The sequence below is a fragment of the Trichomycterus rosablanca genome, chromosome 4 (genome assembly GCF_030014385.1).
Source record: "Trichomycterus rosablanca isolate fTriRos1 chromosome 4, fTriRos1.hap1, whole genome shotgun sequence".
NCBI classification, from domain to species: Eukaryota; Metazoa; Chordata; class Actinopteri; order Siluriformes; family Trichomycteridae; genus Trichomycterus; species Trichomycterus rosablanca.
The window spans coordinates 37,503,937-37,526,111 of record NC_085991.1 but is presented as its reverse complement, the minus strand read 5'-3'; the positions used below and the strand labels follow the sequence as shown (position 1 = coordinate 37,526,111).

The following is a 22,175-nucleotide window of genomic DNA, read 5'->3' as shown; positions in this document are numbered from 1 at the left end:
GCCTTAAAAAAGTCTCTCTCTCTGGTCACATCACATTTAATTCAGATCCTCTGTTCACTATGCCAAAGCAAAACACTTCAATTACTATAATGGAGTTGAATGATGATGCTTTTCTACCGGGCCACTTTTACCACACAGCAGCCACAAAGACATATGCCAACCAGAGAGAGGCAGGCAAGCTTAAAAGCAACACACACACACACACACACACACACACACACACACACACACACACACACACACACACACACACACACACACACACACACAAACCTCCTGCCCTGTGCTTCACTCATTCACTGCCTCACATGGCATAAGCTCAAATTATTTTAATTTCTAATAACATCTATGAGGAATTAATTACTGGCACGGTTTTATTATTCTCTTTAGAGCCAACTAAAGCTTTCAGCTTGATATAAGAGGGAGTGAAGCATCTGTTGCACTGTTGCATGTTAAATATTTATATAAAAAAAGTACACACACACACACCAAAACAGCTATTCCAAACTCATCCAGCACACAATACTAAAATCACCCCACCCATAAGCAGCGGTGGGTGACGATGCAAAAATGTCATATTGAGGTTACTTGAAAAGATTTGAACAATATAAGATATGCAGTCTGTCTCAAAAAGCTTCCCCAGCAAATGGTTTACTATTTATCACACACTGGCCACAGGTATCTGAATCAGAAGACTAAAACGTCATTGGCCATCATCAGCACTTTCATTTAAAAAACAATTGTGTTTTTTCTTTGCAATGCCAGTAAAATGCCATTTTTCAGCATTCTGGCAACCCTAGCAAGTCTGTACCAGTTCAACCATATTCAAACACTGAAGAGCCAAAACATTTTGACCATTTACATTTGTGGCATTTATCCAAAGCGGCTTAAAATTATGACTCAATACAATAAGAGCAATTGAGGTTTAAGGGTCTTGCCCAGGGGGCCCTACAGTAGCAACTTTGCAGTGATGGGGCTTCAACCATCAATCTTCTCATTACTAGTCCAGTATCTTAACCGTTGCCCTACTGACCACTGTGCATGGCTACTGCTATTTCAATAAATTAAAATGTTGTGCTAATGGTAGATATGTATGACACACGTGTTAAATAGAATAGAATAGAATGCCTTTATTTGTCATATATACATATACACGTGTACAGTACAATGAAATTATTTTATTGCATAGCCCAGCTGGTTTTGGAAGCTGGGGTCAGAGCGCAGGGTCAGCCATTGCACAGCACCCCTGGAGCCAAGAGGACCCAACAGTGGCAGCATGGCAGAGCCGGGATTCAAAATCTCAAGTTTCGATTGATAGCCCAAAGCTCTACCCACTAGGCTACCACCATCTGCAGTACATATGAGCTGCAGAAAGTCCTGAGTGCCAAATTGTTTGGGCCAAATGACTAGGCTAAAAAGAAAGAGGAGCTCATAGGCAGTCGTGATGAGTACCCCTGACAATAGTCTGAGAATGGACAAACCAAGAACTGGCAGAATGTGTTCATTGTTTACCCAGAGAGGAGATGATACTAGGATGCACTGTAGCATGATCTATGTCACAACGCACAGAGACTGAAAGACCTGCTGGTAATGTCTGATACCAGATACCACAGGACTACTTCAGATGTCTTGGCAGGTCAGACCTGTTCTCAAAGCAAATTAGTAAAGTGGTTTTAAGGTTATGGCTGATCGGTGTGTTACTATACACTAAGATGGCTAGTTCAGACTGTTCCTGTCATCTGTATCACATTACTGTTACCTCTGTTAATTTTAAAGGTTTGGGCAGCACGGTGGCTCAGTGGGTAGCACTGTTGCCTCACAGCAAGAAGGTCCTGGGTTCAATCCCCAGGTTGAGCAGTGGAGTTTGCATGTGCTCCCCGTGTCTATGTGGGTTTCCTGCGGGTGCTCCGGTTTCTTCCCACAGTCCAAAAACATGCATGTGAGGTGAATTGGAGATACTAAATTGTCCATGACTGTGTTTGACATTAAAACTTGTGAACTGACGAATCTTGTGTAACGAGTAACTACCGTGTTTGTCATGAATGTAACCGAAGTGTGTAAAACATGACGTTAAATCCTAATAAATAAATCAAATAAATTCTAAAGGTTTACATTTTTGAGTACAAGTGCAAATAAACTACATGGCAGCCATCATTTAAACACAAGCACATAGTAACAGTAAGTCTTAGCCTTATATGAGCGTCTACCAGATGTACTATGACTAACCTTTAGCTAAACGAGAGCTGGGAAAACAGAGTGGGTTACACTGGTTGATAGCTAAATGCCTCCCAAGTATTTTACAAGCTGTCTTATTTTAATTAGCAACCCAGCCTCCAATTAGAGGCCAATAAAAGAGGGATAAAAGACAAAGAGGAGACCAAACAAGGGATGGATTTTACACCCCTTGGTTTCCGTCACTGAAACATGCAGCACACAAACACACAAATCCATTAGTCAGGGCTTTTCTGGTTTGAACAGGGTAGCTGTGTGTGTGTGTGTGACAGAAAGAGCACCACAGATTTCCTTTGTTCTCCCAAGGCTGCATCCTGCCATTAAGTTCTCAATGCACAAGCTGGGTTTCCTTGCTGGCACTGCCATGCCAGACACAGAACCTGAAACAGTGAATAGAGAAAGGTACGAGAGAAATGCCAAAGGCTGATAGCCAGTTACAAGAGGAAAGAATTTTAAGAAGGTCAAAGCAAACCACTGCGCTTCTAGTAAGAATTACTAGCCGATCGATAGGCACCTATTATTATTTTCTTCACCACAGCACTAAGATTAATGATCTTTCATGAGTGCGGCACTGTCCTCAATGACAACAGAGTTCTCAGTCCACCCACTGCTTATTCATTATAGCTGATGGCTAAATGTAATTCAATTGGTGAGACTGTATTCAGCTAATCTGAGCAACCATGCGTTTTAGTGACAATTGTGAAATATGGCCACTGCACCTTTCAACAGCTTGAGTATGAGTGTGATTTGTGGTTGGTGTGTTTCAGGCTGCTGGTCAAAACCAGCGGATGAAGCACTTGACAATACATTTTCACACATCCTGTGACACCAGCACACAAAACAAAAGAATAAGGCACTTAAATGTAACAGTTAGGGTCGTACAAAATTCACTAAAATGTGCTTAATTTCACAGACCCTGTTTTTCATAAATCCCAGATTTCACAGATTTTTAAAGAAAAGTGCCACATTTCATGGCAGTCATTAAATTACACTGATAAATTGAATGATCGAATAAATGGAAGCTACAATACACAGCACAGCTAACTTAACGGTTCAATGTTAACCTTGCGGCAGTCTCAAATACGTGTTTTGACAAAGCCCCCTCTGCGTCCACAAAATTGAATCTGTCTATCTGTCTGTCTGTCTGCCTGTCAAGTCAAGTCAACTTTATTTATATAGCGCTTTTTACAATAGACATTGTCTCAAAGCAACTTTACAAAATCCAGGACCAACAGATACAAAAACCCCTGTTGAGCAAGCCGAGGGCGACTGTGGCAAGGAAAAACTCCCTGAAAAATACAGGAAGAAACCTTGAGAGGAACCAGACTCAGCAGGGCCCATCCTTCTTGGGTGGCCTGGAGGATACTTTAAATAAATACACGATTTACACAAAGCATACAAACACAGAATTAAATGATCTAAAAGTCTGCCTGTCTGCCTATCTATCTATCTGTCTATCTGTCTGTCTATCTGTCTACCTGTCTACCTGTCTGTCTGTCTGTCTGTCTGTCTGTCTGTCTGTCTGTCTGTCTGTCTGTCTGTCTGTGTTTTTAGCTGCTTTACATATCAACATTTTGATTAAGCGATTGCAAACCAAATTGACATAGGATTGCTAGGACCGCCTTATAGTGCAAACTAACCAGTGAACGTGAGGCACTTGAACGCTACACGAATAAAAACGTTAAATCGCTAAACACAAACCTTACATTTTGATTTGCATATTACACAAGAAACGGCTCATTTCACGGTCAGTGACTCAAATTCCACGGCCGTGGATTAGGTAGAGCCTTAAACGTAGCCAAATAAACAGGTCATTTTAGGCAAAACCTTACGTGTGCTTATTTATTATTGCAGTATGAATTGGGTCACCACTTCAGGTCTGGTCAGACAGAAGGACAAAGTGCATCCGTACTCACTTTTGATTCGTTACACACTGCCAGAGGGAAACCCATGCAGTATGTATGTGTGTGTGTGTTTGTGTTTATAGCACGCTACCATAGAGCTAGTTATTTCCAGGTGTGGCACAAATGCACAGGAGCACACGTAGCACCAGGCCTCTAGACTAATATCAAGATTAAGGATGTTTATGATTTCTTGACTAACAGTCAAAGAGTTTTTTGTTCTAATAATGCTGGCTTCAGTTTCATTTCAAACTAGGACATTTCACTTCATTTCCAACCGCTGACTTGATTTGAATTCAGAACAAAGATGCTGCTATTACACACACATTAGCAGCACAGAAATGTGTACACATGACGCTCAGGTGGCGCAGCGGTAAAAACACATGCTGGAACCAAAGCTGGGATCTCGAATACATCGTATCGAATCTCAGCTCTGCCAGCCGGCTAAGGCTGAGCGGCCACATGAACAACGATTGGCCTGTTGTTCAGATATGGGCGGGACTAAGCCGGATGGGGTCTCTCTCCCATGACTGGTGCAATTACGACCTCTGCTGGCTGATTGATGGTGCCTGCACAGAGATGAGAAAAGCGTGCTCTCAGGGTGTGTGTCTCCGTACACAACGCTGAGCTGCACTGCACTCGTCAAAGTGCAGGTGATAAGACAACATTTTGCACCATATCTGCAGGTCAGCTTGAATTTGTTTGGGTGTACTGATGTTCACCATTTAAATAATCCTTTGTTGCAATTTCACATAAATTGTTCTGTCTACATCCATTAATCCTCTGTCCACATCCAGGCAGGTCAGCTACAGTGCCATGGGCTGTAATCTTCTTAATGGCATTGTGCATAGTGGCGACAGGAACATTAAGTTCTCTGGAGATGGACTTGACTCTGTCCATGCTTTTGCACAATTTTGCTTCTTGTATCCTCGGACAACTCTTTGCTCTTCTTTCCTTTCTCTATGCTCAGTGTGGTACATACAGACACAAAGAGTGAGTCACTCTCATTTATTTAAAATGATTCCAAATGGCATTTCTATACTGCCAGCACCTGTTACCCGCCACAGGCCAGTTTAAGTACAAATGAAAAAGGCATCACATGTCTGAAATCAAATTATTTCTTACAATTTTCAGAAGGGGCCAATACATTAGTCAAGTTCATTTCTAAAGTTCTGTGTGAAATGATAGCAGATGTGAATGTTTTAACAGCTTTGTGTTACTTTAGTGCAAACAAAGGAAATCAGCACATGGATACCAAAGCATTTGTAACTGCAAAAACATTCTGGGGAAAAGGGTGCATTTCACAAAAGTACAGGGATGCAAATATTGTTGGCCATGACCGTTTATTGGGCGTTTATTTTTTTCTTAAAAAAAAAACTTTACAGATATGCCCATATGTGCTAGGTTTAATACAGTCACTGCATGCAATCTGTTTAAAGTTAGACCAGATGCTGTGTTAATGCAAAATAGATTATTATTCATATGATTTAAGCAATCAAATGACTTCAATGCATGAACCTCTATGCTGACGATTTATAAAATGAAAATGTGAAGGTTTCCTCATATGACTAAAATCAAAGTGTTCTCTAGAGAGAAAATTAGCATTATTATATAACTCTCGTCAATAATAAAACAGTTTTGTATTTGTCGGTTATTCAGGAATCTTTTCATTATAAAAAACCTTATTGCATTATCATAAATAATAAGCAACGGATGTGCATTTTAATCTGTACTTAATTTAATCTTTATCTATTTCAATAATACTGGCAAATCACTTCTACAGTATTTTCCTGGCGACTGAACTGACACTGCAAGCAAGCTATGTGAAACATCAAGGCTTATAGCGACATGCTGTAGGATCGCTTGGGTCCTCACATGTTTAACCTGTTAAGTGTCTTAACATTACACTGATTTAGGATGAAGCGGTTGATAACAAGTGAAAAATGTTGTGCTTTAAAACGAGTTGTAGCGAGCCCAGTTCCACTGGGAAACACTGGCCGCAAGGCAGGAATACCCTGGACAGGGTGCCAATCCATTGCAGGACTTTGGCCAACCCACTTCAGACATATATAATCATGTCTTGTAGATGTCACTGCAAGTAAGCTATGTGAAACATCAAGGCTTTATAGTGATATGTTATAAGATCGCTTGGGTCTTCACATGGATGATCTGTTAAGTGTCCTTTAACATTACACAGTTTATAGCACAAAATCTGTCACTTGACAAATTTAATTTCATTTTCATTAACTGCATTATCCTAATTAGGGTCGTAGCAGGCCCAATTCCACTGGGAAACAATGGCCGCAAGGCAGAAATACCCTGGGCAGGTCTCTGGCCAATCCACTCTAGACATAGCCAATCATGTCTTGTAGAAGCCCAGCCAGCTGATTGCATAGGCTAGTGTGACAGACCGTTGTGTGACCTAAGTACTCTAGTGGGCAAATTAAAAAAGATAATGCAGGTTTTGGTAAGTTTTTAATTTTACATTTACATTTTAGATTGGCTGTGTTTGACACTTTTATCCAAATTATGAACAATAAAACAATGATGACTGAGTAAAATGAGCAGTTGAGGATTAAGGGTCTTGCTCAGGGGCACAACAGCGGCAACTTGGCAGCAGGACTTGAACCAGCAACCTTCTGATTACTAGTCCAGTACCTTAACTGCTGACCTATCACAGTTCTTTATAATTCTGCATCATACCTAGCAGTTTTACTCTGATGAGCCAAATCATTAAGACCACACCATTATATGTGCATAGCAATGACTTTATCACAACACTTGTGCTCGTCATGGTCAGAGATATATTAAATGTTGGGCTGATGGAAGTTACTCATAATACTGAGTTGACTAAAGCAAATATGATTGGGGCAGACAGTGCAAGGAGGGACATGCCATGATCTGCCAGCAAGTTGTTGTGCAGCCAAGAATAATTGATTGAAGAAGACAAGAAGACTATGGAGGCTGGTACAGAACAACAGAAGAGCTATTGTGGATCAAATTGCAGACTGGTTTTAATACTGGTGATGAGGTGAATGTGTCTACCACGCATATTGAGTTTCTTGTAAACAGCCCTGCTTGTTTTGCCAGCATGATCATGATTATTTTATCAGATGAGATAAATGGCTTGTTTACACAGAGATCTATTTCACTCTTTTGCATTTGCATGGTTGAAAATTCCCTAAAACAAAAATACTTATTCCAGAAGTGTGTGAGATCAAGCTCTCTTAGTCTTGCTCTAGTTCACCTTTGGATTGACTGTGCTGAACATCACTATATGACTTTATGGGGTGAAAAATAAACTTAGTTCTTAATTAAAAAACAATGGCTGGTCTAAATGACAATATCACCTAGACCCTGAATAAACTAAATTCAATTTAAACCATTTACATTTTCAGCATTTAGCAGACGTTTTTATCCAAAGCGATTTACAGTACCATGACAGTGTACTGTCTACACCAATCAGCCATAACATTAAAACCACCTCCTTGTTTCTACACTCACTGTGCCTTTTATCAGCTCCACTTACTATATATGAGCACTTTGTAGTTCTACACTTACTGACTGTAGTCCATCTGTTTCTCTGCATGCTTTGTTAGCCCCCTTTCATGCTGTTCTTCAGGACTCTCCCAGGACCACCACAGATCAGGTATTATTTGAATATATCCAGCCAACATAGTCCTGTGACCACTGATGAAGATCTCAAAGACTCGAACAGCAGCAATAGATGAGCGATCGTCTCTGACTTTACATCTACAAGATGGACCAACTAGGTAGGAGTGTCTAATAGAGTGGACAGTGAGTGGACACGGTATTTAAAAACTCCAGCAGCGCTGCTGTGTCTGATCCACTTATACCAGCACAACACACACTAACACACCACCAACATGTCATTGTCAATGCAGTGCTGAGAATGATCCACCACCTAAATAATACCTACTCTGTGTTGGTCCTGACCATTGAAGGACAGGGTGAAAGCAGGTTAAAAAAGTATGTAGAGAAACAGATGGACTACAGTCAGTAATTGTAGAACTACAAAGTGCTTCTATATGGTAAGTGGAGCTGATAAAATGAACAGTGAGTGTAGAAACAAGGAGGTGGTTTTAAGGTTATGGCTGATCAGTGTAAGCAATTGAGGGTTGAGGGCCTTGCTCAAGGGCCCAACAGCGGCAACCTGGCAGTGGTGGGGCTTGAACCAGCAACCCGGCTAGGCTAGAACTGCATATTTTTACCAAAGTATGAATTATTATTTTCAGATGCTCGTTAGTGGTCGTCATAACGGATAGGTTTTTACTCAGGATGCCCATCCTGATGCAACTCTTCTATTTATCCGGGCCTGGGACCAGCACTATGGGTCCACTGATCCCAATGGCTAGGCTTACATACCAACCTGCACCGTCTGTATAAAACGAACTTGTTTTTTTTGTATTGTATTTATTTACTTCTATTGAAGTAGCTTCACAGGAATTACAGCCAGACATTACATTTTATTAACCAAGTCTGTGGTATAATTTTAAACAATCCAATAAAAAATTAATGAAAACACCAGCGCCTGTCCAGTAGTAGTATTACTCACACTTTTTTACTATCACACACACTTAAAAAAACACAGCAGTAAGTGCCCACTCACTGATGGAGAAAGCTGATGGTATTTTTTAGGAGCAGATCATGTAAATGTACAAATGTGGCCAATCGAAATATCTCAATATTCCATTAAACCAGCAATGCCTCCTGCATAAGACTAGGTGGTAGTTATGCCATGATGGATTCCAAATTTAATCAAAGAGTGTGATGTGTGGTGTGAAGCTGATGAGAGCGTGCCAGGGCTCTTCTATTTATGCAGACTGAACCACACAGCAACCTAACAAAGCATGAATAGTAATTCATTGACTTACAACAAGAATGCAGTTTCTCATAGTGGGTGTTAAAGAGAATGTTAAGGGCATTTAATAAATGTGTGCATCAAGATATCACAAGCCTGACTGAGGCTGAGCATTATAAATATATAATACTGATCGAATAATATATTAATATCTCATTAATATCTCAATCACCAGGAGTCAGTGCTTTTATTTATTACCCCCTGTAACAAGTAATACTGCTCACCAGAGTCTGACTGGGTGTCTGTATCACATAACCACTGCATTAAATCAGCCAGGCAGGTAGACAGATAGCACAGTCACCACCCGTAAACCTTTGCTCTTTCTGATACTGCTACTCCGGCTTTTAAAGGCGGGAAGGGAAAGGGCACAAGAGCTACAGCATGTTATTTTTAGGTGACTGGATCCGTGTGAACATCATGTGACCTAATATGTTAGGTTTCGTTTTGTCTCAGCAAAAGATCATTTGTTTGTGGTCAGGGACCTTTTAGGGGATAATGTTTAAAATATTATGCTAATAATACGCTAATTTAAAGCACACATGTGCATCATATAATGATAAGCATATAATAAAGCAGAAGAATAAAAAGCAAAACAAGTTACTTGTCACAATCATATTTATATAACTCCAGCTTTTTTATAAATAAAAAAATGAAGTAAAGATTCAAGTATATCAAATAAAAACGACAATGCATGCTGAAGTGCTAAAGAGCAACATACACTGATCAGCCATAAAATTAAAACCACCTCCTTATTTCTACACATTGTCCATTTTATCAGCTCCACTCACCATATAGAAGCACTTTGTAGTTCTACAATTACTGACTGTAGTCCATCTGTTTCTCTACATGCTTTGTTAGCCCCCTTTCATGCTGTTCTTCAATGGTCAGAACTCTCCCAGCAGCGCTGCTGTGTCTGATCCACTGATCCACTGATCCACCATGTCAGTGTCACTGCAGTGCTGAGAATGATCCACCACCTAAATTATACCTGCTCTGTGGTGGTCCTGTGGGGGTCCTGACTATTAAAAAATAGGGTAGAAGCAGGCTAAAAAGGTATGTAGAGAAACAGATGGTCTACAGTCAGTAATTGTAGAACTACAAAGTGCTTCTATATGGTAAGTGGAGCTGATAAAATGGACAGTGAGTGTAGAAACAAGGAGGTGGTTTTAATGTCATGGCTGATCAGTGTATATAAATATATACAATGTGCATTTAAATTCATAATAAATCCATTTTGCTTCGGTGGAGCAGCAGTCAATTATCCTGATCCACCAGTGCTTTGCAATTGATTGGCGCCGTGGCCAGGGAATTTCTGTTGGATGCCCTAAACCCTGAGTTTCCGGGTGGACATGGATCTGCCACCACCCTGATCTGGAAAACGCAGTTAAGAAAAATAAATTTGAAGTAAATGAAGTAGAAATAAAGATAAGCAATGAGCAAAATCTAAATATACTGCATAACTAAGTCAGAGTTTAAATGAATCTTCTCTGTACTGAGGTGTAGTTAGCTCTTTCATGCCAAAGTCAACTAAACCACTAAAAAGGAATGCTGTCAGCACAAAGATATGATGCTGGAAGGAAAATCCCAAAATCAATCAGGTCATAGGAGACACCGACTGACCTCTGACATCTGACTGGAGCAGTCTGAGACTCTCCTGACCTTCTCAACATGGAGGTCAGTACTTTTAGCTTTTCGATCTTATTAGCTTACAGTGTGTTTTGGTTTTTGCTCACATTTGCTGATACGAGTATAAACTTGAGAATAGATAAATACATTTGGAAAAAAAAAAAATCTCATTATTATGAAAAGCAAAACTCCCTAGAGAAGCCTGATGGAATATTAGCACCCACAAAAATATTTTCAGGAATACGACAAACTTTAAGCAGCAGCACAACCCTTATACAGAGGGAGTAATCTATTCATTTATTCAGTGGGAAGAAGCCCTTGAGAGAATGAAGGAAAGTCAGTGGAACGTTAAGGAATATTCAGTCTGAATAAACCCTGACCCTCATGATAAACTCCACACAGAGAATCACACTGTTCTGCTCTTTGTTTTACCCAGCACTCCAAGCTCTGCTTACGTTAGCTTTGACATTTTATGCCAAATAAGGCATGGGCTCATTGTTTAAGATGCTGATTAATACATGATTTTGTGACATTTTCTGCTGATGAATGAGAAACTACCGTCTACGGTGTAGGAGTGACTTTGAAAAAGAATGCAAAGGTCGAGATTGTGAGTAGGATTGAGTTTCATTGTACTCAATCATTCATAATGTAACACAAGATACATGAATCTTTATTGTGCTCTATACAGTCAGCTCCAGATTTACTGGCACAAGAACCCTTGAGCAGTCATCAATGATGTTTTGCTTCACTGGAATATAAATATGTTGAAGTCATTAATCAACAGGAAGAAAATAAGAGAATACTCTCATTTGGTGGAACATCATTTTATATTGATAACTCCTAATAAGTGATTGCTACAAGCTTCTGACACCTCTGTAGTCGAATCTTCCACCATTCTTCATGTGCAAAAGCTCCAGCTCATTGAAGCTTTCATGCTGTAAATAGCTTCTTTAAACCCCACCAAAGATCTTCTATGGGATTTATGTCTGGACACTGAGAAGGCCACTCCAGGACACTCCAGGACTGATTTCTTAACCAAGATTTGGTTGACTTGGATCTGTGCTTGGGATCACAAATGTACCTTCTTACCTTGTTTTGCTAGAAGGTAAGAAGGCTCACAAGAAGCCATGGTGGGTTCACACCAAGAATAGTCTGAGTAGAAAATAAAAGCCACAGACTGCTGATAAATGGTTGTGTGGCCAAAACTCATTGATGCCAATGGCCGGCAATGTGTGAATCACCTACCCACTAAAGAAATGAAACATATAAAACATCCAACATATAAAAGTTAAAGGATCTGTTGGTAATGCCCTGTGTACAAGATCCCACCGGACTCCTTTAGATGTCTTGTGGAGACCATATCTTGACAGGTTAAAGCTGTCTTGGCTGTATATTAGGCACAATGTGGTGGTTACAATGTTTTGGCTCAGTGGTGTAATTGGAAAACAAAGGGCAAAATGTGATTATGCTGTTCAATTCCATTTGAGACCAGACACTGGAGCTGACGCACAGATTTGTAACACATTTATGCAGATGCACCTTGCAGCAAAAATATAAAAAAAATGATTGTGATGACATAAGGGGTAAAAAATAAATTTATTCAGATTAAGTTAAAATGTGTGCAAAATATCATTTTGGCTGATATTGGACAAAATATCTGGCCTAGTAGCACTGGCCTAAAAGAGGATTTTTTAAAATATAAGCATATGGGCAGTTGTACCCTAGTGGTTAATGTACTGGACTAGTAATCAAAAGGTTGCCGGTTCAAGCCTCACCTCTGCCAGGTTGCAACTGTTGGGCCCTTGAGCAAGGCCCTTAACCCTTAATTGCTTAGATTGTATACTGTCACAACTGTAAGTGGCTTTGGATGAAAGCATCTGCTAAATGCTAAAAGGCAAATAGTGGATTTAAAAAAAAAATCATGCTGTATCACTGCAACACTATAACTGAAAACAAATTCATACACACTAATAAGTTACAAAACTACAAATTAGCAGCATGACAAGAACTTGTGTAAAGATGGATTTATTAGTGTGGACACAGGTCTGAAGTGAACAAAAGAGATTTGAAAGTGACAAGTCAGGTGACAAGTCTTAAGCTTCAGCTACTTAGGCTTAAGTAATAATGGAGGTTTTTTTTATGTTTGACTAAGGATGCTAACTATAACATTACAAGAAAGTGTATTGTGTTGTAATAAATCATATCATCTCATCATAATACCTAGCTCCACCAAAAAGCTTTCACTGTACATATTTCCATCTTGTTTGTACGACCTTTTAAGGTCACAGCATTAAGGAGTGCGATGGCCTTTGTGTTGCAGTTCCTAATCAGAATCACATGAGGAGTAGAAGAAACAAAGCCACACGTGCTGGTTGGGTCAGCTGTTTCCCACACAGCCTGTAGCAAACTCAGTACAGCTGGGTAAAGCAAAACGTCGAATTCCTACATAATCCATTCCAGCTAGGAAGGAGGTAAAGCAATAGGGTGAAACTGAGAGGGTCACTGGAGGTTTACAGAGTCGGAGCATAGTGGACAAAAAGGGATAAGAATCACATTGACAATGAAGACTGTGATGTTCACTAAGCAGAGTGTTTAAGGATGGTGGCAGAATACAATTAGTACTCTATCTAATTAACAGTATGTCTTAAAGAATGAACTTCAACACCATTGTCAGGTATCCGACAGCTCTAAAGTTCCAGACATAGGATACACTTGTTCAACATATCAAACTACATCTATATCAACCTCCACCCAAGTATCCTAGGCAGTGGTAGCTCAGTGGTGGACAACACACTGGACTAGAACCCAGATGGTGGCCAGTTCAAGCCTCATCATCGCCAAGTTGCCACTTTTGGGCTCCTGAGCAAGGCCCTTGACCCTCAATTGCTCAAATTGTACTCGATCGCAATTGTAAGTCACTCTGAACATTTATTTATTTATTTATTAGGATTTTAACATCATGTTTTACACACTTTAGTTACATTCATGACAGAAACGGTAGCTATTCATTACACAAGATTCATCAATTCACAAATTTAAATGTTAAACACACTCATGGACAATTTTGTATCTCTAATTCACCTCACTTGCATGTTTTTGGACTGTGGGAGGAAACTGAAGCTCCCAAGGAAACCCACACAGACACGGGGAGAACATGCAAACTCCACACAGAAGGGACCTAGACCGCCCCACTTGGGGATCGAACCCAGTACCTTCTTGCCGTAAGGCGACAGTGCTACCCACCGAGCCACCGTGCCGTCCAAGTCACTCTGAACAAAAGCGTCTGCTTAATGCTAAATATCTCCTCAACTGCTGAAGACCCAGACACGTGTTTGATAACAGCTTCTTTAAACATGTGTCACATATGGACAGTCACACTCTGATCTTCATTATTCCCTGTCTCTGAGCATGTGCCTTCAACCAGCCAGCAAAGGCAATTCATTTAGTATGGTGTTCCAAAATTACTAAATTGTCTTTATTGACACTACTTTTATATAGATTTTCACATATCTGTATTAGAGTATGTAATTCTTTTTTTTTCCCTTACCTGACTATCTGTATTCCGAATTCCGATGATGTATTTTTTTTATTTTCGTTTTTATTTTCATTAAATGTTTAATTACATTATTTGTAATTTCTAAGTAGCAGGAATCAAGATCTGTATAAGTACTAAGAAAAATTTAATTATTCATTTTTGTCAAATAACATTATGAGCACTGAGAGGTGAAGTGAACAACACTGATTATCTCTTCATCACGGCACCTGTTAGTCATATTAGGCAGTAAGTGAACATTTTATCCTCAAAGTTGATGTATTAGAAGCAGGAAAAATGGATAAGGATTTGAGCAAGTTTGACAAGGGCCAAATTGTGATGGCTAGACGACTGGGTCAGAGCATCTCCAAAACTGCAGCTCTTGTGGGGTGTTTCAGGTCTGCAGTGGTCAGTATCTATCAAAAGTGGTCCAAGGAAGGAACAGTGGGTTGTTTGTTTATTAGGATTTTAATGTCATGTTTTACACTTTGGTTACATTCATGACAGGAACAGTAGTTACTCATTACACAAGGTTCATCAGTTCACAAAGTTACATCGAACACAGTCATGGACAATTTAGTATCTCCAATTCACCTCACTTGCATGTCTTTGGACTGTGGGAGGAAACCGGAGAGCCCGGAGGAAACCCACGTGGACACGGGGAGAACATGCAAACTCCACACAGAAAGGACCTGGACTGGCCCACCTGGGGATTAGGAACAGTGGTACACCGGTGACAGGGTCATGGGCGGCCAAGGCTCAGTGATGCACGTGGGGAGCGAAGGCTGGCCCGTGTGGTCCGATCCAACAGACGAGCTACTGTAGCTCAAATTGCTGAAGAAGTTAATGCTGGTTCTGATAGAAAGGTGTCAGGATACACAGTGCATCACTCTTGCAGGGCTGTTTGGCAGCAAAAGGTGGACCAACACAATATTAGGAAGGTGGTCATAATGTTATGCCTCATCGGTGTATTACTCTGACAGTTAAATTCTTTGCATTTATTTATTTTTACTAAAATTTCATTTGGAGTTTTAAAACATTCCACAGCTCAATCCCTTTAGCCCTCCCACCCTCAGACGTAGCCAATCATGTCTGTGCAGGCACCTAGCCGGCCAATAGCGGAGCTGAGATTCAAACTTGAGGGTTTTAGATTTTTTCTTTTTTAACTTTTGTGAGTGTTTGCAAGCATAGTGGGGTCATATCAACCATTTTTAAATGATAAAACTATGTAAAATGAAACAGTGCTCACCGAACCACAGATGAGATGAGATGTCAAATCGTAAATGATAATACTCCATGTAAACCTTTCAGGGTTCTGAATTGGATGCAACAACTATATTATTATTTTTTTTCAATAAGATGCTGATATCAGGGATCTTGATCAGCTATTCTCACGGTAACAAGATGTTTTGCAAACTCCTGTTGCTGAGTGATGTAAAATTGTAAGTGTAACATCACCCAGCTCAAAAACAAACAATATATCCCAGTAGCACTTGTATTAAATTGAAACATTTCCAGTCAGTAGTTCACACACCGGCTGTATAAAATACATTAGTTTAGAAAATAAATGGATGTTCATTCAGTAGGATACTGATCCAGCATTTTTGTCTGTGTCAATCGGTGCTTTCTGCATGCAAGTCAGTTCTGAAAGCTCATGAGATACAGGTGCTGAGCAGAGAAGAGCACTGAAGCTGAATGATTCCTCTCCTGAGGAGGAGTTTGCTTGATGAGAGAGGTTTGTTTGCTACTTCACTACCGGTGTGTGTAGGAAACACATGGTGAAGAGCACTGAGCAACCACGCAGTCTGAAAACACTCCCCCACAGAGCGTATAAGCAGAACATACAAACACGGTCACATGCTGGATTCGGCCATATGGGTATAGTTAGAGATGATTACATCCCACACTGCACTTTTCTGTAATAAATCATTACTGAAAATTACTACCTGGCATCATTAGGGAATACGCTAGGTGACATGATAGGGTGTACGCATACCCCCTACATACATCCTTTCCATAATTATTGGCACCCCGGTAAGGATGGCTATAAGGTTTTAAGAAGATTAATTTCATGCCTTTAATTTTTTTTCAGTGGAAAAATAATCCCTCATCAGGAAATAACTATTTAACAAAACCACATGTGCCTAGATTATTAACACGTCTGCCTTTAGTACTTTGCATAACCCCCCTCGCCAATAAAACAGCACTTAGCCATCTCCTGTAACATCTTACAGGGTTGGGGAATACAAAGCAGGGAATTTGAGACCATTCATCTTTACAGAATCTCTCCAGATCTGTGCACTCTCCTCTTTACCTCATCCCACAGGTTTTTATGAAGCTTAGGATAAGAGGACTGAGATGGTCATTGCAGAAGATTCATTTTGTGTTTAGTAAATCATTTTTGTGGTAATCTGGACACATGCTTTGGATCATTGTCCTGCTGAAAGATCCGGTGATGATCCATTTTCAGTTTATTGGCAAAGGGAAAACAGATTTTGATTTAAAATGTTTAGGTATTTTATGGCGTCCATGATGCAATCTACTCTGACAACCATACTCCACCATACTTAACACCTGACATCAGGTTCTTTTTAATGCATGCTTCATTTTAAGCCATTACACACCAGCGTTTTGTTGTCAAAAAGTTCAAAGTCAAAGTCCCAGTAGTTTTTTGCAGATTCTGGGGCTTACATTTGTGATTGGATGACTTTCTAGTAGAGCTGGGCGGTATGACGGTACATTCAGTATACCGTCTTTGATTCCTCATACCGTATGGATTTTTCCAAATACCGCCATACCGTAGCACAGGCAGCAAATCATATAATACTCATCTATTGACAATCAAGAAAGAAGCTTTCACAGCAATAATTAAAACAGTGGGCAAAAGTGTCTTACGGGGCAAAAATACTCCAGGTCAGTTGCTAAACCAACTTTATAAGCAAACTGGAAGCGAAGATATATAAAGTCGTCCACTTTTCTACAATAGACCAGTTGGTCAAGTTGTACAGTGGAGTTTGCAAACGTCATTTTATTCGTTAAAGGGAGAGCTAAGGGTAATTGTACAATACTTAAAAATTAAAAAAGCAATAAAATGTTGTTTATTGCAACAGTACTGATTGATCACGTGTACTGATTCCATCATATAGTATATTGTGTCATTTTGTGGGGCCAAGCAAAGCTTATAGTACTAAAGACCTTCATTATATAGATGGTAAAATTAAAACTTTTTATATTCTATGGCAGAAGAATAAGCCACAGACATATAAAAAGTCCCAGTCATACAAAAAAAGAAAACATATCGCAATATACCAAGAAACTGTCAGAATCTAAAAAATACTGTGTTACAAATTTTAGGTCATACCGCCCAGCCCTACTTTCTAGTAAGCCATTCAGTAAGCAATTTAGTGTTGCGCCAGCCACACACAATGCAAAATATCCACATTATTTTTTTGTAAAAAAAAACAAAAAAAAACAAAAACAAAAAAACTTACACACATTTATCCACATGTGCAAATTTAACATCAAGTCTGACTTCATACTGACACCGAACAGCTTCACCATTTGAGATTTTAATGTGTAATAAATGTCATTCATTATTTATATAATATGAATGTATTATTTTTTCTAATACAGAGTAGAACTAATAACAGAGTAGTGTGAGCACTTCAACTAGCTTATGCATGCAGAGGGTGGATGGGGAGGGTGGGTCTGAATTCTCCCACTAGCTCCGCTCTCAGTCCAAATCAAGCATAAGCTGTTGGAAATTTTTTAAACATGCTTTTTAACCAACGACATTAATCAAACAGTGACTTCTTTGTTAACCGAGTTATTGGTTAACCGAGTAATCATTAACAGCCAGGTGATATTAAATAATAAAATATTACTACAGTATCTACAGCAAGCAATGCTATATATGGTTTGTTTTCATATCAATGCAGTTCAGCTGTCTTTAATCCGAACGCCATACATCAACTGAGCCCTTAAACACTAAACAGACAAATGTAAGCGTGACCCTGCTGTCACAAATAATTTAATAAAGCAGATCAATTTTACTTGACTGCTCTTCTTTACTGCTACTTGCGCAAATCCATGTCTTCTAGGTGAAAAGCAAGTTCCCAGTGCTCTCTCTCTTTCACACACACACCTGTTAACAACATGCAAAACTGAAAAAAATGTTTTGCCTAAAGCTGAGCACCTGCCCTTCCTACTTCATTCTTTGCAGAGCGCATGAAGTTATATCAACATAAAGACAAAAAGGAAACCGCTAAAAACAGACAATTCACAAAGCATAACTGTGGGGGAAAAAAAACAAATAAACTATTAAAGTTAAGTAATCAAATGTGCCTGCAGCTAGGCTTAGCAGTTTTCCACTGTGGTCATGGGTGACACTTAAACAACATCTAACTATCCTGAAATGACTTTAAATGTCAAAACAACAACTTTTAATGGACTGGTACACTGTGCAAGGTGTATTACCGCTCTGCACCTAGTGTTCCCAGGACAGATCCACCATGACCAGGACAGAGTCACCATGACCCTCATAGAGATACATGGTTAAATATAATGAATATCTTGTGTCCACATTGTGCAACTGAATGTACACTAAACATAAGTTATTGTTGCTGCAAAAGTGCTGAATAAACAGCATGTTCACTATTTTATTATATAAACTATACATCAACAACATCCAAAAACAAAGCCAACTTCTCTGGGCCCAAGGATGTCTGAAATAAACTGACGCAACTTAGTCTGTAGTCTAACAAGCCCACCTCTCAAATTGGTTTTGAAAAGAATGAACACCATGTTATCTGGGGGAAAAGAACCATCCTTGTCACGAACTCTGCTTTGAATGTCAGCGTAATATATGATATGGGAGAGTGTTCGTGCCAGGGGCACAGATAACATATGTGGCACATCTGTGACCTCACCATTAATGCTGAGGGGTACATATGCATTCAGGGGCAACACATGCCTCCATTTAGAAGATGACTTTTTCAGGATGGTCCACACTTTCAACGAGACAAGGCCAAGTCATGTTCTACACGTGTGACAACAGAGTGACTTTATAGTAAGAGAGTGTGTGTGCGAGACTAGTGAGTGTATATGTACAAAATACAATAGTTAATTCGTTGAAACATGCCCGAGGGGTACATATGAAGGATGGTTCACACTTTAATCAAGACAAGGACAAGTCACATACTCCATGTGTGACAAGAGTGACTTTATAGTAAGAGAGTGAAGAATAGAATGCCTTTATTTGTCTTATATACATATATACAGGTGTACAGTACAACGGAATTCTTTCTTCGCATATCCCAGCTTGTTTGGAAACTGGGGTCAGAGCGCAGGGTCAGCCATTGTGCGGCGCCTCTGGAGCAGAAAGGGTTAAGGGCCTTGCTCAAGGACCCAACAGTGGCTGCATGGCAGAGTTGGGATTCAAATTCTCAACCTTTCAGTTGATAGTCCAAAGCTCTACCCACTAGGCTACCACTGTCCCCTCAATTAGTGTCTCCAGTTCACCTTACTTGCATGTCTTTGGACTGTGGGAGGAAACCGGAGCATCCGGAGGAAACCCACACAGACACGGGGAGAACATGCAAACTCCACACAGAAAGGACCTGGACCGCCCCACCTGGGGGATCGAACCCAGGACCTTCTTGCTGTGAGGCGACAGTGCTACCCACTTAGCCACCCCAGTGAAGTGTGTGTAGTGTTTTAATTATATATGTATATAATGTTATTGCATGGCTCTATAGTTGATCATATTATTTGGTACTTTGGTGCTGATTTGCATGTTGATTTGTAACAAAGCTCTTGTTCAGGTTGGAAATAAAGTGTGTGTACTGTTTTAATTATAGATGTATATAATGTTATTGCATGGCTCAGTAGTTTAGCATACTACTCAGTACTTTAGTATTCTGATTTGCACGTTGATTTATAACAAAGCTCTTGTGCAGGCAGGTAGGAAGTAAAAAGGTGTACTGTTTTAATTATAAATGTATATACTGTTATTGCATGGCTCTATGGTTTATCGTATTATTTGGTACTTTAGTATGCTGATTTGCACCTTGATTTGTAACAAAGCTCTTGTGCAGGTAGGGAGTGAAGTGTGTGTACTGTTTTAATTATATATGTATATAATGTTACTGCATGGCTCTATAGTTTATCATTTTATTCAGGTTTGCACGTTGATTTGTAACAAAGCTCTTGTGCAGGTAGGAAGTGAAGTGTGTGTACTGTTTTAATAATAAATGAATATAATGTTATTGCATGGCTCTAAAGTTTATATTATTTGGTACTTTAGTATGCTGATTTGCACGTTGATTTGTAACAAAGCTCTTGTGCATGCAGGTAGGAAGTAAAGTGTGTGTACTGTTTTAATTATAAATGTATATACTGTTATTGCATGGCTATATGGTTGATCATATTATTTGGTACTTTAGTATGCTGATTTGCACGTTGATTTGTAACAAAGCTCTTGTGCATGCAGGTAGGAAGTAAAGTGTGTGTACTGTTTTAATTATAAATGTATATACTGTTATTGCATGGCTATATGGTTGATCATATTATTTGGTACTTTAGTATGCTGATTTGCACGTTGATTTGTAACAAAGCTCTTGTGCAGGTAGGGAGTGAAGTGTGTGTGTACTGTTTTCATTATGTATGTATATAATGTTAATGTATGGCTCTATAAGTTTAGCATACTATTCTTTACTTTACTATGCTGATTTGCAGGTTGATTTGTAACAAGCTCTTGTGCAGGCAGGTAAGGAAGAAGAAGTGTGTGTTTTAATGATAAAAAAATGTATATAATGTTATTGCATGGCTCTATAGTTTATCATATTATTTGGTACTTTAATATTCTGATTTGCAGGTTGATTTGTAACAAAGCTCTTGTGCAGGTAGAAAGTTAAGTGGTGTAGTGTTTTAATTACAGGTGTATATAATGTTATTGCATGGCTCTATAGTTTATCATATTATTTGGTACTTCGATATTCTGATTTGCACGTTGATTTAAAGCTCTTGTGCAGGCAGGTAGGAAGTGAAGTGGTGTACTGACCTTCATGATCACTGAGAGCTGCTGTCCAGGAGTACAGAGGTAAACACAGCGCTAAAAGTCCAGCAAGCAGACAGGTGGCCAGCTCCATGTTCCGATTTTGTAAACCACTCTAGGCTTAATTGAATTAAATGTAGGTAAAGAAAGCTCTTCTGATATCCAGTCTCAGCTGCGCGACATTGTGCTGGTGCTTAAAAGCATGCAATGTTTACCTAGAGAGAGGAAACAGCTCGTGCAACTTGGTAACTTGTCACAAGGCTCGAGCGCGCGCACTATTCGTTTAGCCGGTTAAAAAAAGTAAAAATGAAGGAAAGATTCATATCCAACTGATTATTTCCGTCCGTTCTGCCTCATGTAGGACTTTATTTACCTCCAACACAACGTCGAGGAGAAGTGAAGTTGTCCAAGCGTCGACTTGTAATTTAAAAGCTTCATGTTCTCACAGAAGAAACTTTACTGGAGTTGATAGCAACGACAATAAACTGAACATGACAGCAGTAGCAGCATCAGACAGGAGCACGAGCGCGCTCGCTCACTCGCTTTCTGTGTGTCAGGTCCTCCGTCCAAAATACACACGTTCAAACGGTCCCATTTAATAAATGTACTGGTCCGTATCCTCACAGCGCGAATAAAATGTACACAAACACGTCCGGAGCTCAAACACCGTCACACTTTACTCAAATAAACAACAGAGCAAAAGCCAAAGAGCGTAAAATTCTGTCCTGATATCCGGCACAAGCTGTCGCTCACTAAACCAATCCAGCAACCTCCTCCTCCTCCCCCTTCTTCTCCTCTCCCTCCATTCAAAGCCACACCCCGTCCTTCAGCTCACTGGCTAATCAGCACAGGTGAGCGACACCGCGTCATGACTATGGTAGTAATAGTTGTACTGTCAGAAGTGGTACTAATGGTAGAAATAGTTGTACTGTCAGAAGTGGTACTAAT

The 22,175-nt window shown here is 39.7% G+C and overlaps 1 protein-coding gene across 1 annotated transcript in view; it reads right to left on the bottom strand.

Moving 5' to 3' along the window:
- Positions 1–21,799, bottom strand: part of sema4f (sema domain, immunoglobulin domain (Ig), transmembrane domain (TM) and short cytoplasmic domain, (semaphorin) 4F) — a 94,741-nt gene extending 72,942 nt beyond the window's left edge. The window contains exon 1 of the mRNA XM_062994248.1: positions 21,234–21,799. Coding sequence (XP_062850318.1) covers positions 21,234–21,321 — 88 coding nt within the window. The 5' untranslated portion in view covers positions 21,322–21,799. The remainder of the gene's footprint in view (positions 1–21,233) is intronic.
- Between the last annotated feature and the right edge of the window lie 376 nt (positions 21,800–22,175).